The following is a 17556-nucleotide window of genomic DNA, read 5'->3' as shown; positions in this document are numbered from 1 at the left end:
AGCTCAAAAAGAGTCATGTTTGAGTTAATGTCATTTGTAAATAATAGTGAGTGAGTTGTTTGTTTGTTTGAATAAATTGGGTCTAATCCACCATAAGTTACTAAATAAATCCACTTTCACACCCTAACCTAAGCCACAACAAAACCCTTAGTTCTATTCTCTATGCAACCGGTGGGTAATGGGTGGAGATATGACTTGCTTCCAAGCTTATTACATTGTGTTCATACATGGTATAGTGGGCAGAGAGATACTAGCACATTTTTTGCTGGTTCAGATAGTAAACCGAGAGGAGAGATATTATATTATGAGGGGTATGGCCATGTGTGCCTTAACGTGAAACAAAGTACACTTGTGTGGGCGGTTCCATAGTTTTAAATTGTAACATTAAATTATTTGGTGGGTTATCAACCTTGACAGTGTTAGTTCTTGGGAATTGGGTATGACCTTATACCTCACTAGTATTAATCGTGGTAATTTATGAATTGTCGATCGAGGTGTATGTGTTGCATGAGAGTTTGCTTGAGGGCAAGCAAAAGATAAGTGTGGGAATGTGATGGTCGGGCAAAAGTCGTGTATATTATTATAGTTTTTGTTTACTTTTAGTTTAAATATTATGTGAACTTTGGTACTTCAAGCGTGTTTATATGTTTCAGGATACTTGAAGTTAAGGACGCTTATTGGGATGAATTACGGGCTTGGAACGAAGATATAGAAAACTTATGACGATTAGCACGCTTTACTATGCAAAATAAATAAAGAAAATAAAGAAAATTCTGTCAGACGCCTTTAGCGCGGTGCTAAAGGGTCCTGATGGTGATGTCAGCGTATCTCCAAGATCATCAGAATTTTGAGTCTTTAGCACGGCGCGAAAATCACACCCCTGGGATGTTAGTGACGCGCTAAGATCCTCCTGACGGGAAAAATAACCCTAACTTTGATATAATCAGTTTTTCAGCCCCCATTTGACCTATCCTTCATTCCTCCAACCAAGTTCAAGCCCTAGGACGATTTTCCACCATCCCGAAGCCTCCAGTTCGTTCGTTCATCGCATGCTTTCTTCCTCTCATCAGATAAGCGAATCCTTCGTGATGCCGATGTCAGGCTAAACTACTGTATTCACTTTAGGCTAGGGTTTTGTGTAAACTAACTTTGATCAGATTCTATGTTTTGAATGAGTATGAACTTGGTTGATTGTTTTTAATCTTGTTTTACATTACGAATTGATTGTTTAAACAGTTTATGATTTTGATTGTCAAACTTTGCATCACTTTTCTGGTTGTGTTCATCACATGTAGGGTTAGCTCTTATGTCATTGAACCAATAATTGTTAGTCATTGCTTATAACTGATTTTCATATTTTAAACTGGTAATTGGGTAAACCGGAGTTCAGTTGTGTCAACAATTCAGTTAGGGTATCGTTTGTCCTCACAATCCAACTGTTAGGTTTTGTAATTACTGCGGATCTAATCTTATGAATCTGTGACTAGTTGGTCATCACATTACCTGAACATGAAGTGAATCGTTTTCTCATAATTGTTTACAGTTCGTTTAAAGTAATCGTGTGTTATTATAATTATCTTTATAAACCGCTTGACATCGTTTGTCCACCGTAGTTAATTAATTAATAGTTATGAACTTTACTTGCACTTTCCACTGATTCCCTGTGGAGACGACCTTACTTACCCATAATAGTTATAGGTATTTAAGTCTTATAAATACTTGTTTTTAATTAGAGCACGACATCAACGTCATTCCTTATTGAGGGTGTTCATTGTAATCGATATATGTATATGTAGTGATTGAGTTACGTGTGAACGGCCATGTCAGTTGTACGCGAGTATATTTATATACATATCTATTGTATGTGAGTCTATACATTATCGGATACATTGGTATATGGTTCCCATCTTGATCGATTTCACTTGTAAGCGAAGCTTAGTGTGATCGATGGTCAAAGTAATCGATTACTGTGGGTTTCTTAGGTGCACAGTAGCCATGGTTGGACTTTCAAGTCCACTTTTTGTTTCATATGATTATATATTATTTTTATTATTATTATATTTTTTTATTAAACATGGAAACCTTTACTTAAAATATTATCCATCCCGTAAACGTTCCCACGGCTACATTTGGGGAAGAGTAAGTCCGTGTAGTCGTAAAGATTGGACTTTCAATCATAGAACGTTCATACTAGATCTAGCATTTACTTAAACGAGTCGTTTCCATTTTCGGGTTCGTTACATTCATTTTTAATATCAAGTTTGCAACTTTATATTTTTTTTATACCCGATCTACTCTCGTTTTAAGTTTCAAGGCCAAACGTTTATTTAAACATAAACTTTAAAATCAAGAACATACCTTTATGTGTTCGTTTGGTCTTGGTTAGCTTGCTTATGAACTTTAAACCTTGGATCTATCTTGTATATGGAAGATCTACTTATATTCAACGTTCGTTTGATCTCGTTTTCCCTTTTCCTCTCTCGGCCGCAATTAGTAAGGAGGTGTGTGTGTGTGTGTTCTTGAGTGTGTGTAGAGATTATGGAAAGATGGAAATGAGAGTTAGGGTTTTAGGATGATTTAAGTGGGTATTTATATCCCTTAAGGCCCATGGACCTAAGGCCCGTTACCCTTTAACCCACCTTAATTATTCCAAGTCCATGATTCTTTCTTTATTTAATACTTATTAATTATTTAACACACGACAACTTTACACAATCTTTCTTTATTTAATATTATATTTTTTAGGATGTTACAATAACTTTACCCAAAATGGATGTTCACAATTGTTATGGTTACCACCTTTTGAAACATCTTTTAAGTCCTATCCAAAGCTTCAAAAGCATGTTTATGTATCATAGGAGCCTCGTCCCAGATAATCAGATCAGTTTTCTTGATTAAGTTGCAAATATCTGGATTTCTTGTTATTGAACAGGTAGAATTCTCAGTTAGATTTATAGGAATTAAAAAATCTAGAATGAGCGGTTCTACCTCCCTCAAGTAACAAAGATGCTATACCGCTGGAGGCAACGTTTAAAACGATTTTACCTTTAGATCTTATGGAAGCAGATAATGTCTTAGATAAAAAGGTTTTTTCCAGTCCCTCCATAACCGTACACCAAAAAAATACCACCCTTTTTTTTATCAACTTCTTCCATTATTTGATTATACACATCTTGTTGCTCATCCGTTAATGAAATAAAAAGACGTTGAAACTCACCAGTCATGACTTTTGTATCATACGCTAGCTCCTCATTCATAAAACGATTTGTTGATGCAACAATAGAATCATCATCAAGGAAAGGCATTGTAGGAAAACAACGCAGAGTACAATTATTTCGGAGCAGGAAGTATTCAATTTCAAGTAACGCGAGGTTCTTTTGTTGTGCCTATTAAAGCACCAAATCTATAATGAATCACAAAAAATTAAAACGTAGTTTTTAACTAAACATATTTCTGAAGGTGTTAAAGAACTTAAAAAAATAACAAATTCTAATTATTTGGTACCTGGATTTGGATTTTTCTGGTCATTTTGTTGTTTGTAAAGGATGCCATCAATTAAAGAACGACAACTCTTTTCCCTTACGTCATCCGGTCTAGATAAACTGTATGTGATTAAAACTGTAGCAAATAAACTACGTAAATAATAACCACTTGCAGTATGACTTGCTTTTTCGATAGCTTCTATATACTCGTTGTCATTGTCTAGAAGGCCTCTTTTATAACACACATCCTTAAGTAGCGGACACTTCACCATCAACAGTACGAATATCTTCAAAGCACATAGGGCCTTTAACCTTGTTCAACAAAATTCTTAGATAGTATGCTTAATTGAAAGCCGGAGGAACATGATGAACACGACCAATCGAAAGACCTCGTTTACGTAGGTCCCAAACCTGTTCATCTGGTTTCCAAACGAATTTTGTAGGAAACTCAGCGTAGGTTAGCATTCGAGCTTGACTATATTTCTGATTACACTCCATCCAAGCAGTGAATCTTGAAGAACCAACAGTCGGCTTGTTTAAAACGTCTTCCACATCATCATCATCTGCGAACACAACTGTTTGTTGTCCAGGTAAATGAAACGGAAGCCGAGTAACAGAAGGAACTCTGTAATGGACGTCAAAAGAAAACATTCTCCATGAAGCCTCACACGCAGAGAGATATCTGCAATCATAAAACGCCTTAACTTCGTCTACCGCTTCATCTTGATTGTCAGCCTTGTCTTGTACAAGTGATATAGTAGCACGATCCGGGCCTTAATTAATGTACTCAAACAAATACTTTATCTAACCTTCTTGATTACACCATTCAACATTGATATGGGCCTGATATTTTTTTTAACAATCGGTTGTTATATGGAACAAGTTGTCTGTTGTCTAAATTCACCGCAGACTTGACAACAACATTACCTGAATCTCTTCTTCGGTAAACAGGAAATTCATTAGAATCAATGGACGTCTCGTTCTGAAATTTCTTTGGGAATTTTTTAGAACACGAGTTATCGACTATGCACAAGCATTTAGGATTAGCAACACCACAAGGACCATGCATCATGTGGTCGCTTACAAGAGAATACAACTCTGGATCTTCATTCAGATCTAGAATTTCGGCTGAAATAAATTTGTCTATATTCTTAGGATTATGAACTTTGTGATCGGAATGCAAAAACAGACAAATACGGGCATGTGGCAATCCGCGTTTATGAAATTCAATTGTATAAACAACTGCACATGACAAATAGTAGTATATTAGATAAGTTATTGAATACCAATATGATATATCTTACCAATATACATCATACTAACATAATTTTCACAATGGTAATGAACATTAACATTAAAAAAATTATCATCAAAAAATAAAACGAAACAATCCTGCTTGAAGCTTTCCAAAAGAAGCCCTATCCTTCAAATCTTTCATTAACGAATCAAGTTTCATCTTAAATAGCCTACACAATATATCTGGCCTGTCTTCGGATTTTCGATTTTTGTTTTGTAAAAATCATTTGATTTCAGGCCAATTTGGGTTGCATGTTATGGTGATAAAGAAATCAGGATAACCAAACCATCTACATATAGTCATTGCATCGAGATAATTCTGCATCATACATTGAGCACCTCCGGTAAATGATGACGATAATATGATACGTTTTCCGGCGGTAGAAATATTGGAGGTTCTAGTCGAATGTATGTTTCTTAGGTTCTTATAAGTTTCAGACCTAAGATTTTTTTTGTTGTGTGCTAACATAATGCAACCTTTGAGTCTCTATCATTGTATAGGCATCTACAAACAGTTGCTGAGTTAGTCTTCCACCGTTTAAAATCAAGGAAAAACCATGTGGCCTATATTGAAATTTGTATGCAAAGAATTCACGCATTATGCACTTTTTGCGTTTGCGCTTTTTCGAACCTCGAAGTTCACGATGCAATATGTCAATTCTATAACCATCATCACCATATGGATAAAATATAGGGTCCTGAAGAGGAAGATAAGAAGGGTGCAATTCACTTATATGTTTTAAAGCTTCACTTTGAGTTATAACAATTATACCTCGTTTATCAATTGCTTCTCCAATATCTCCAACGATTAACGCTGCCACTTCAGATATTGTTGGCAAGTTGTAAGTCCTTACATCTGCTTGGCGTGTTCCAATTATTCTCAACTTTAAATCCATATTCGGATTTTGTTGAAAACAATCCCTTGCATCCGATAACTTTTAACCAATGGATTTTGACAATCCAACATATCTTTAAGATAATGAATTAACTGGTTATCTAATACTTCAGAATTTGATTCCGTATCCTTGCATAACAAAATAAACATGGGATAAAATTGAGATATGGAAAGAAACTTAAATTGATTTGGCCACAAAAAAAATAGATTTAAATATTGAAAAAATGAGGTTACCTACCGAAAAATGGATCGTCTATTTGATATTTCATTCTCAGTATAGTAAATGTATAGTTGAGAGAACCGTGGGTTTTCACCATGCATAGGAAGAAGACTTCCCAAGGAATGATAATTCTCGCCACCAAGTTTGAAAGTGTATGGCGCATTTCCTTTATTAACAAAATTATCGACCTTCCCACCAAGAGACGTAAACGAAAACATGGAATTATATCGTCTAACGTTTTTCAAAAAAAAACTTGCTCATACTATCATGACCAAGGAATAGATTTACATAACTCAATGGTGACGACTTCATCTCATAAAGTTGCACCTCCCCATTACTACAACAAAGTGAGTAAGTTGTAATCCCATAGTTTGTTTTTCCTCTTTTGCTCTCGGCTTCCCATAATAATGCATTGCACATTCCACACATGAAGTTTTGATCACCATGATCTAAACGCACTGTTGAAAAATGAAGAATAATTAAATAACAAACAAAATAAAACTTATAACTATATTGACTAACAAAAATGTAGTTAAAAATAGACCAACAATCATATACTTTATTATTTTGATGCATACTTATAGATATACCTTTGTAAACGTGGACATAATCATCTGGAGCGTCAGATGAATTAAATTCATCTATGTTTGCCATGCGTATGGGTTAATTTATATGAACATTTCTGTGAGATGTACGTTGCGTTGATGACGACTGAACATTGAATGTATTAAAAGTGGAAGAACATCCGGGGGTTGATATATTCGAAAAAGAGCTAAAATGTTGCCTCGTAATATTAGAAAACGGTGTCAACTGATAAGTGGATGATACATTGACACCCACAAACGAAAATTAGTTTGATATTATAACAAAACAAAAAATCCTTGATGAGTATTTAAAACATTTTTTTAATATAACACCAATTGAATTGTATTACCTGAATATATTAGTCATTGTCGTTGATTTGTATTATGATGAGTACCGGTCTTTCGTCTAAAAACATCATCTCAAGCCTTTGGTTATCCGCTGACGAACCTTGTAATGTGCGGGTAGGACAAACTACAAAAATATTAAATAATTACAACTTAATTGATATAATCATTTACTTATGAAAATAGAAAAGTACTAACAATGTTGATGTACATTAAATAAATAAAACTTCACTAACCTAAACTACTTTGACCGGTACCATTAAATGTCGATAAAGAACCCGATGCTTGATACTCTTGCCCAATTTGTGAAGTTGATCATATTAATCTCCTAACACTGGTATCTGCCAAAAAAAAATAAATTAGAAAACTATTTGGGTTTGTATAACTCAAAATGTAAATTACGTTAATACATGGGTATTAATTTTGTAAAAATCTATATTGTTTTTGACATATTGTTTGCTTTAACATGTGTGCAAACAACATATGGATAGTGTGTCACGTGTTCAAGTATATGAAAAAAAACATGGTTAAATGTTAATGTGGAATAAAAATACACATAACATACTACTGTAGGATACAATTTGTAATAATCTAAAATGCAAACTACTTTGTTTTATTACTATAATCAAAACATAAACTTACTGTTTGATGTATAACCAATATTTGTGTCGTTTTTTTATTCTCCTTCGGTCCATAAGCATCTTTCTATGTCTTCGATTATCAGCTGCAATTGCTTCTTGGTATGTATGGTGACAACTATTATTTTTTAAAAAGAGAACAAATATTAAATAAATACTTTGGTATAAGATATCAAATCAAGTATGTATAGATGTACTATATCCAAAAGAGTAAATGATTAGAAATAAGTAATCTGTGTTATTTGAGTTTGTACATATGGAACCTTTTTGACTGGTTGGATGTTGATTCTCTTCTCCAAAGTGTGATTAATTAACATTAGTTGATGTGATTGGACAGCTAACTATAAATAGTTATTTGTTAGTACAGAAATTTAACCCTAGAATAAAATAAAGTATGCATGTTTAAAGACCTGCATTATTCTGTATAAGAAACTATGGTATATTTTATAACATATTTACAACAATGATTATGTAATATGTTAAAATAAATAAAAAGCCATTTTGGTTATATATATACATAGTAATGAAATTGGCTAAATATATATGAAATTGATTGTTAAAACAGACTCTGTTAAATAATTAATTTATAAAACACATCTTTCAGTTTTAAACATATATCGATTAATTTTTGACAAAGTTGTATGTAATTATAACTAAAAGTTTTTTACATACTTATTTATCTACATCACTATCCACGTTTATGTCAAAAAGGTTAAAAAAAGGTTATATATAAATTGACAGCTATTCCAAAGAATGGGCTAAACGTATTATTTTTGTGTGACTCTTAAATCAATTATGTTAATAAAACTAATCTTATTAATTATGTATGGTCAATTTTATCTATCATAATCAAAAATATATTTTTAATACAATAAATTATCAAATATATATATATATATATATATATGAAACATTAAATGCGAAAAAAAATTAAAACATTACCGTTTGATATGATACTCAATGGTTCTCTTGACGTTGACACTGCACATATTTAAAATAAGTGAATTAATATAACATTTAGAGGTAAACAAAATATATATAAAATGACTAACCGTATAAATGATTTTTCTTATTGGAATAGGATGACTCAATAATACTACGTTTCTTTTATCTTGAAGACATCTAAAATATAAAAAAATACAGTTATCATATGAAGATTAAAAAAACAAAAACATGTAGAGATCAAAATCGTAATAATCATGCCGTATGATTATATTGATTTACCAAAACATTGCATTTTACAAAATAAAGTTCATACATTTGTTTGCTACAAATGTATAATACCACTAAATGTTTCACGGAATGTAAGTCATTAACAATATTCAATCTCAAACTTTATAAGCAAGCATGTATTATCATTAACGTATTGGGTGTTATAATATATATAGTTTTAAAGGCAAATCAAGAAATCTTTGGAATATATAGTATTTACATATGAAACTTTACGTGCTATTGTAAACATATGTTAAGGGAGGAGAAAGCTATTAATTTGGCATAAATTATGTTTCTGGTAAACACATTATAAATTAACAACTTTAGGTGTAATATTGTTTTACAATATTTAGATAATATTTGACTTTCTTATGTGATTCTAAATAGACAATAACATAAGCCTCCAATTTAGCCTTATTTAGAGGGATACTAGTTATTCAGTTTCTACCATGTAGATATTAAGTTTTTTTTTAAATTCACTTGTAACATCCCAAAATTTTCAAAGAATAATATTTAAATATATTATTTATTTATGGCGTAATAATTACTCGGATAATAGAGAAATAATACAAGAATAAAATTATCAGAAGGAAAGATTAGTAGGCTATTAGATGGATTAATCATGGACTAAAAAGGAAAGATGGGCCTTAGGTCCATGGGCTTAAGGGAGTATAAATACCCCCTTAAACCCTAAATCTTTCCATTTCCATCCATCTTAATATTCCCTACACACCTTAAAACACACACAAAGCTCCTCCATTTCGGCCGTAAGCTTGAGAAGGAGACCCGGGACCAAAACCAAGAGAGAACCTTGATAAATCTTGACTACGCAAACAAGATACAAGATCATTGTCGACCATCAAGCTAGCCGTGACCTAGAAACAAGCAAAAGGTATGTTCTTTATGATTAAAGGTTATATTTTTATGAACGGTTTGACATGAAACTTAACCCTAGAGTAGATCGGGTCTAGATGCTTCATAAAAAAACAAACTTGACGATTAAATGGACTTAATGGACCTTCGGTTAGATACGGTTCATGAAGGGAACCCTAGATTTAGCTTGGAACGTTTTAATCCGTAAAGGTTTAAACTTTACACCTAAAATGGGGTAGATCTTGGTGATGTACTATCATAGGGGTACAAAATGGTTAAGAATGGTAGAAAAGGTTGTGAAAGATTAATGAAATGGGTACCTGAAGCTGGGTTAAGGGTGTTAAGGTAAGAAATCAAGCTGAAAGCATCAAACCTGGGCGTTCACGGCCAAACCTGGGCGTTCATGGTCAAACCTGGGCGTTCTCGGTCAAACCTGGGCGTTCACGACCAAACCTGGGCGTTCTCGGTCAAACCTGGGCGTTCTCGGTCAAACCTGGGCGTTCTCGGCCAAACCAGAGCGTTCACGGCCAAACCTACGCGTTCATTGTCAAACCTGGGCGTTCTCGGTCAAACCTGGGCGTTCTCGATCAAACTGGGCGTTCATGGTCAAACCTGGGCGTTCTCGGTCAAACCTGGGCGTTCACGGCCAAACCTGGGCGTTCTCGGTCAAACCTGGGCGTTCTCGGTCAATACAAGGGTTCTCTGCGTGGGGTTCTCGGCCATCTCATTTCTGTTGGGTTTGGGCTTGAACCCAACCGGGTCCAGTTCTCATTTCTGTTGGGTTTGGGCTTGAACCCAACCGGGTCCAGGTACTTTACTGGACAGTTGGTCCTGGACTAAATTAAAGTCCACAAGTTGTTAAGCCCTTGTCTAAACTAAACAAACAAGCCCAACTTAGAAACATGTTGGTCAGCTAAAATACCGACTTAATCAAGTAAAAGGTTAATTAACAAAAATGTATTTAACAGTTAGCCGTGCTCAATTAAGGAAGGGGACAACGATTAACGGCGAGCGCAACAGGATCCAGGTGAGTTTCTAGCCCCATTCCTTGTAATGTTTTTCGGGGCTGTGTGCATACTCGATGTGATTAGTTAATACACTTACCTTAAGTGGTAAGTGTATGCTATATCTGATATATGTTATAGATATGAATGATTGCTTGTCAGTACGTGAACGATCTTTGGATATTGCACGTTTCGACAAGGAGTATGATTGTTAAATAAACGATGTAAAGAACGCCTAGAGTGTTCTTATGCTATAATGTAATTACTGTATATGTGAAGTAGGTGTATTTAAGGACTGCGGGCCTTATACGTGATGTAGATGATAGATGTAGACGTAGATAGGGACGGTGGGCCTTATACGTGTTATAGGAGATAGACGCCAACGTAGATAAGGACTGCGGACCTTATACGTAATGTAGATAGGCGTCAGCACAGGAAAGGACTATGGACCTTATACGTGTTATATTTGTGTTGTGGTAGCATAGGGGAGGACTATGGACTTCGTACGTGCTATGGTTTAGGTTGCAACATAGGGGAGGACTGAGGACCTTGTATGTGTTGTGTGTTGTCAATATAGGATGGTATAGGAAAGGACTGCGGACCTTGCACGTACCATAACTGGTGAACATAGGTAAGGACTGCGGACCTTTTTCGTGTTCACAACCTTGAGTATAAGTATAGACGGCGGACTATGAACGTACTCTCGGTAGACTAGGATTAGTGATTGTAGGTATGTATGTATGTATGGTAATAGGGTAACTGATTAAGTATGAATGTGTACCTTCGGATATGTATGTATGTACGTAGGTATTGTATGTCGCCTAATTAACTAGAACTCACTCAGCGTAGCTGACTTTTAGTATGCACGCAGGTATACATGTTTATCGAGATGGCATGAGGATGACACATGGCATGGATTGGACGGCTGGCATCTGATGATTGAAGAAAAGATGTTTTAAATATAATGATTTGTGTTATGGTATCAAAGAAAAGATATAATGTTTTGTAACAAATGATTGATGTCTTATATTCTGCGAAAAGTTTTAATAAACTCTGATTTGTAGAACTGTGTTTATGAGTAAATCCGACGTTAAAGTAAGGCACCGGGATCGGGGCTTTACATCACTTAGGAAATAATAAGCTATTTATTGATTTTTTAATTTAAAATAAAAGAAAATATAAATACCGTAAAAAGTAATCCTAGTTTTAAAGGATACAGTTTAATTCTCAATATCTCAATTTAAATCAAATTAACCCATGAGGCATTTTGAAAAATATTTACATACCCATGAATTAAATACTTCAGCAATGAGTATCTAATGTAAAATCAATAATAGCTTAAAAAAATCATAAAAACTAATTAAATAATCTACAAAAAAAGCTTGATGAATATAAAGTTAATATTTATTAGCAGTTGTATGTACTTATTTGAATTTTCATTATTGAAAATATGTAAAATAAAATATTATATAATAAGAAATCACAAAAATAGGGTTAATAATATCGGTATACTCTAATAGATAGCTATCATTATTATAAATCCTTGGAAACATAAAACCGTCATTTACTTAATTTGGTTAATATTAAATTCCAATATTATTTTTCATCTTTGCATTCCAAAGGTGTCTTCCTCTCTCTAAACATATCATAAGCGATTTTCATAATGTCCACCATTGTTGGTAGGAGATACTGTGCATCTTTGAGAAAATACTCATTTGTATTTAGTGATTTAACAACAGTAGAAAGGGAAAATATCGAGTCGGTTATGTTATTCAACAATCTGTTGAAACATCAAATCCATCAAATTGAAGTTAGGAAAGAGTTACCACGTGAAGAGGAAATCAATCTGATCACTGTGTTACGTGACTTTCTTGAAGACCAAGACCAGCCGGTTGTCCCATATGTAAATGTGAGGGAATGGTTTTACTACCCGAACCAAAACAAAGTAGTGATAAAGTTTGAAAATGGACAATACAAGACTATGAAGGCTAAATCACTTTTGGAATCTAATGATTTGATTATGCTTAGTGAGCTAGATATTTTGAAGATTGCTAACGGAAGAAAAGAAACTGCACACATTGAATTGGAAATTGAAGTGAGTATGAGGGTCAAATGGTTATTGGAATGTGATAACTATGAAAGTGATTTTGATGATCTTGCTAATTATTTTGATTGTGATGATGAAGCATCAGGTAACACCATTTAACTATGTTTTAGAATTTGTTTATTATACTCATTTTTATTATTTAGTTTATTGTTGATGATACATAGTTTGATGAATTTGTTTAGAAATATGTTACAATGTTTGATGATATTCTAAATGGTGTATCATATTGGAATGCTATTGTTTTTTTTTATATTTTCAGGTGATGAAGCAATTTAAGTATGTTATGTTACAAAGTTTGAAGAAATGGATGGTTGTTTAATATGAAAGATCATGTGTATGTGTTTTGTGGAAGCTTTTTTGTGGTTTGGAGTAGACTAAGTTATTGTAACTTTTAAACTTTAAGATGTAGACAATGTAAATGGTTAACATTTTGTTTCAAAAATCTGGGAATCATATTTGTGTTGCTTTAATAGGTATGAAAGTTATGATATTTGTTTGTATGTTTTTACACACGTGTGTAACACGGTTTTATATCCTACTAAACATTATATTATAGTAAAAAAATACATTTTTCAAATTGTATGGTAACATTAATATATAATATTAATAATTACGGTAGTACGTAATCCAAACTGCGGTTTGATACATTAAACTATATATATATATATATATATATATATATATATATATATATATATATCGTTTGATTAACCGGGAATACTAGGTTGAGGTAGTTTATATTATGAGTAGAGTAATAATAAAAATACCGAGAATACCATAAATAAACGTGCCTTTAGTTAACAATCCAATATTAAAAGAAAAACACGAAACAAAAATTACTATGGAACATTATTATTCATCATCGCCATCATCGTATAAAGAAATACTTGTCTTCGGTATGAGAATCTTGAAGAATTATAATGCCTGTCATCTACGAAATAAAAATGTCGTATATAAGGGATCTAATATATTGATTTGTAGCAAGTATTTGTAAAAAAAATAAAAAATTAACAAACACTCACCATTCCAATATTATCAAAACCGGTTGTAGTTGCTCATCCTTGGCATTATATTTGACGTCGTGTGATGGCAATGGTTAAAGACAATATGACATTGGATTTAAGGATGCTTTAGCATACACAGTATCAACACCAAAATTTATACGCTCAATACGGTCAATGTTAAACACATGCAATACTAATTCATTGTAATATTTCGTATCAAATACTATATAATCATCGGTTCTTAAGTTAACATGATGAGCAACCTTACACCATCCAGTAGTAAATCCATGTTTATTAGTACTTGGTATAACTGTTAAAAGGACATCCCATGACATTCCATCAACAGTACTTAAAACTCATTTGTAATCATGGTTTAAGGTATGGTATGTCTTTAGTTGATCATCCTCAATCCCTACAATATTTTTATGGAGAAAGAATTACCAAAATTAATACAAATTAAATAATTATTTAATAATATAAGATAAATATATCATTTATTAAAAAGTATACTAACCAAATAGTTTAAAGTCGGGTCGACAACAAATGAGTCATAGACCTAAAAATCCATACGTGGTTTTTGATGGACGCATATAAAGTTCCATCGATTTTGTTCCATTGGTATAAATACCACAAAGTCACCAAATTCAGAGTCTGTTTCCTTAATTAGTAGATCCTATCCGGATTTGAATGTATAATTACCTTCAACTAATTGAACATCAACAACCCATTTGTCCCATAGACGTTCAATAGAACACGATGAATATCAAATGTATGTGGAAATATTTGGACACATGCGTGATTGGGTAATGCCTATTAGTTAAAAGAAATCACACCAGAAATAATAGGTTAATTGAACAATATGAATGTTCTAAATATGATTTTAAAAATATAAGTATATCATCAAAGATGTTTCAATTACCGTTATTTCTAAAGAAGAATCATAACATACATAAAACCCAGGATAATTCATCTACAAAATATTTAAAATGTTGCATGTTAAATGAATAAGAGTTGGCAACATGTTGGTATGAGTAACAAATTTACGTATAAAAAAGGCTAGAAAATTGATTTGAAAACATTGAACAAACAAAATGTAATTGTGAATAACAATATGTTAAATAACAATCGTATAAATATTTAACATATTGCTTAACATAAAATTAGTAATAACAACGACATAAGTTGAACCTTGTAAAAATTGAAAGATAGATTTTTAAAAGTTTGACGGTAAAATTAGAATTTATAGACTTCAACATATTAATGCTATAATGGTATTTGAAGTATAAAAAGAGAATAGAACTAATTATGCCACAATATAAGTCTGGAATATAATAACGATTGCATATTGTTTGGGCTAATTTATAGGGATTAGTTGTTTGTTTCTACAGGTGCATTATGCTTGGTCTGTATTCAAGGGAATTGATCTACAAGTTTTTATTTTATATTCTAAAATAAAAAAATTTAATATACACTCAAAATTTGTGCTCCATCATAAATTTTTAAACATTACTAGATTAAATTAGAAATGGTATATTTATTAAAGGAATCCACAAATAAATCGGTAGTAACAAATATATAAACATATAAGTTTGAAATATACACGTCAAGTAGATAATTAGTATAATCGTATAGTAAAATATAAATATACAATAGACAATAATTAAAATATTTAGTTTGTAAGCATTACAACTGGTGTGAATGTACACAAAAACGTCAAAAAATTGGAACTAACAACGCCTAATATAGTTAAGTTAATCTAAGTAATATACAAAGTTGAATAGTAGGGATACAAATAATTAAAAAGATTAATGGTACATAATATAATGATTGATTAAAATATGTATTGCAAGAATGAAGAAAACCATTCATGTTCCCATTATACGAAACAACATTTCAGTGTAAACAAAAAGTAAATACAAAATAAGAGAAAGTATGAATAAACACACATAATTAGATTGTAATTTCACCATCAAAGCTTAACATCCAAATATTAAATGTACACCCTAAGGTCAACATGATACGGCTTAGTCATTATATAGACACTAAAATAGATAACCAAATGCAAAAGAGACAAAAGTGAATGCCTTGAACTTGCAAAAGCAGTTGATAGAGGATTCTGAACGGAAATGTTTGGATGGATCATTTGTCACACCCCAACCTACGGTGGAAATGCCGGGGCGTAACTGATTGCTCACAGCTTTTCAAAGGTTACTATCAAGCAATAATATAAGTTTCAATATCTATTAATTAAATTTTATATAAAACAATATTCAAACAAAACAATAACTTATCAAGCAAATATAAATCATAAATAATATTGTCTCGTTAATATTCTTCTAGCATAAATCCTTAAGTGATCTTGTACTTCAGTTACTTCACATCAAGCGATAACCTGCATATGCGTTGAAAATAGAATGGTTTTGTCAACACAAGGTTGGGTGAACAACACAACGGTTTAAATGTTCATGTAGAAAATAAGTATTTGCAACAAGTCATATGAGAATAACAAAATAACCAAATGAGCAAGTATAACTGAGATGTCGAGAAGCACAAAGTTATAACGACTGGCGTATGATCATACTAGACTGAGATTATGTTGGACCTCTCCGAATGCGGAAGCATATAAAGCAAATAAGCACATAAACAAGTTAGGTAAAAGTTGTTAACACATAAGAAAATAGTTGCAGTTTTGAGTATAAGTATATATGAGAAATATAATTTACGCATATGTCCCCAAAACGTGGAAAAGGAAGTAAAATGGGGGAATGTGGTACTCACCTGATCGGATGAACGAAATATAAGTGATGATGTGAGAAAGATAAATCCTTCGGGATATATCGTCAAGGATTCCTACTTAAATATAATAATATAAATTAATTATAAATGATAAATATGAAATTAAGATTTCGATATAAAGTGGATTATGATTGGGATTTATAATGGTTATTGATTGATCAATTGATTCCTATAGTTAGAATAATTAGTCTTTATCTATATTATATATAAAGGAGGAGTGATGGGCACAAAAGTAATTTCATAATTGCATGGCAAGGGTAAAATCGGCATTTCATAATAGGGCAAGAAAAGTAATTTATCAATGTATCTGTCAATTCTTAAAGCTTTTGATACAACATCATAAAGCTTCACTTTTTATGAGATTACTCTTCAATCCTTTAGAAAACAAAAGGTTATGTTTTAATATGTTATTATTATTATTATTATGGTGACTATCCACATTCTTAACTCTCATATGTCATTATGTTTCTATTAACTTTGTTAGCCTATATATAGTGGCTTCTTGTGTATACATGAATACATACCAATGAATAACAAACTCTCTTTTCTCTACTTATTATGCTCTCTATACACTATTAAAGTTAAGGATTTTTAGAGAGAATTGAATACCTTAGGGCTTAGACTTAACTTATTTAGGTCGCATACCATAATGGTATTTCCCTTACATATATTATTATTATTATAATTATTATTAGCTTTTATATAGCTGTTAAACTGTGATCTTATTATTAATATTATTATAATTAGTAGTAGTTTGTATATAATTGTTAAACTTTGATTTTCTTTATTTTGCTTCATACACATGTACTTAGAGCCGAGGGTCTCTCTGGAAGCCACCTCTTCATTCCTTTGGATGGAGGTACGGTGTGCCTACATCCCACCCTCCCCAGACCCTACTTATAGCTTTGCTGTCGGTGGGATTTTACTGGGCATGATTGATTGATAAATACACTATTCAAAACGACAACGACAACGATAACTAACGTAAAGCAAGGTCCGACTTTGGATTCAGAAGGGTGGACTGGTTATTGTTGGTTCTTATTTGGGGGAGCAAATGTTGTGTAGAAAATATATAAAGGAGGAGTGATGGGCACAAAAGT

General features: G+C 32.4%; 1 protein-coding gene across 1 annotated transcript; it reads right to left on the bottom strand.

Annotated features, from left to right (window-relative positions):
- Window positions 1-3074: 3074 nt before the first annotated feature.
- On the bottom strand, window positions 3075-5674 carry LOC143569737 (uncharacterized). Its single transcript, XM_077055575.1, has 4 exons — window positions 5410-5674; window positions 4410-4724; window positions 3894-4255; window positions 3075-3386 (listed from the first exon to the last, which is right to left on the bottom strand). The coding sequence occupies exons 1-4, from the start codon at window positions 5672-5674 to the stop codon at window positions 3075-3077; spliced, it is 1254 nt and encodes a 417-aa protein (XP_076911690.1).
- Between the last annotated feature and the right edge of the window lie 11882 nt (window positions 5675-17556).

Source organism: Bidens hawaiensis, unplaced genomic scaffold (genome assembly GCF_021521415.1).
Source record: "Bidens hawaiensis isolate Kalapana, Puna unplaced genomic scaffold, B.hawaiensis_p1.1 tig00024639_1, whole genome shotgun sequence".
Taxonomy (NCBI): domain Eukaryota; kingdom Viridiplantae; phylum Streptophyta; class Magnoliopsida; order Asterales; family Asteraceae; genus Bidens; species Bidens hawaiensis.
The sequence above is the reverse complement of the archived record's forward strand: the minus strand, read 5'-3'. Positions and strand labels throughout refer to the sequence as shown.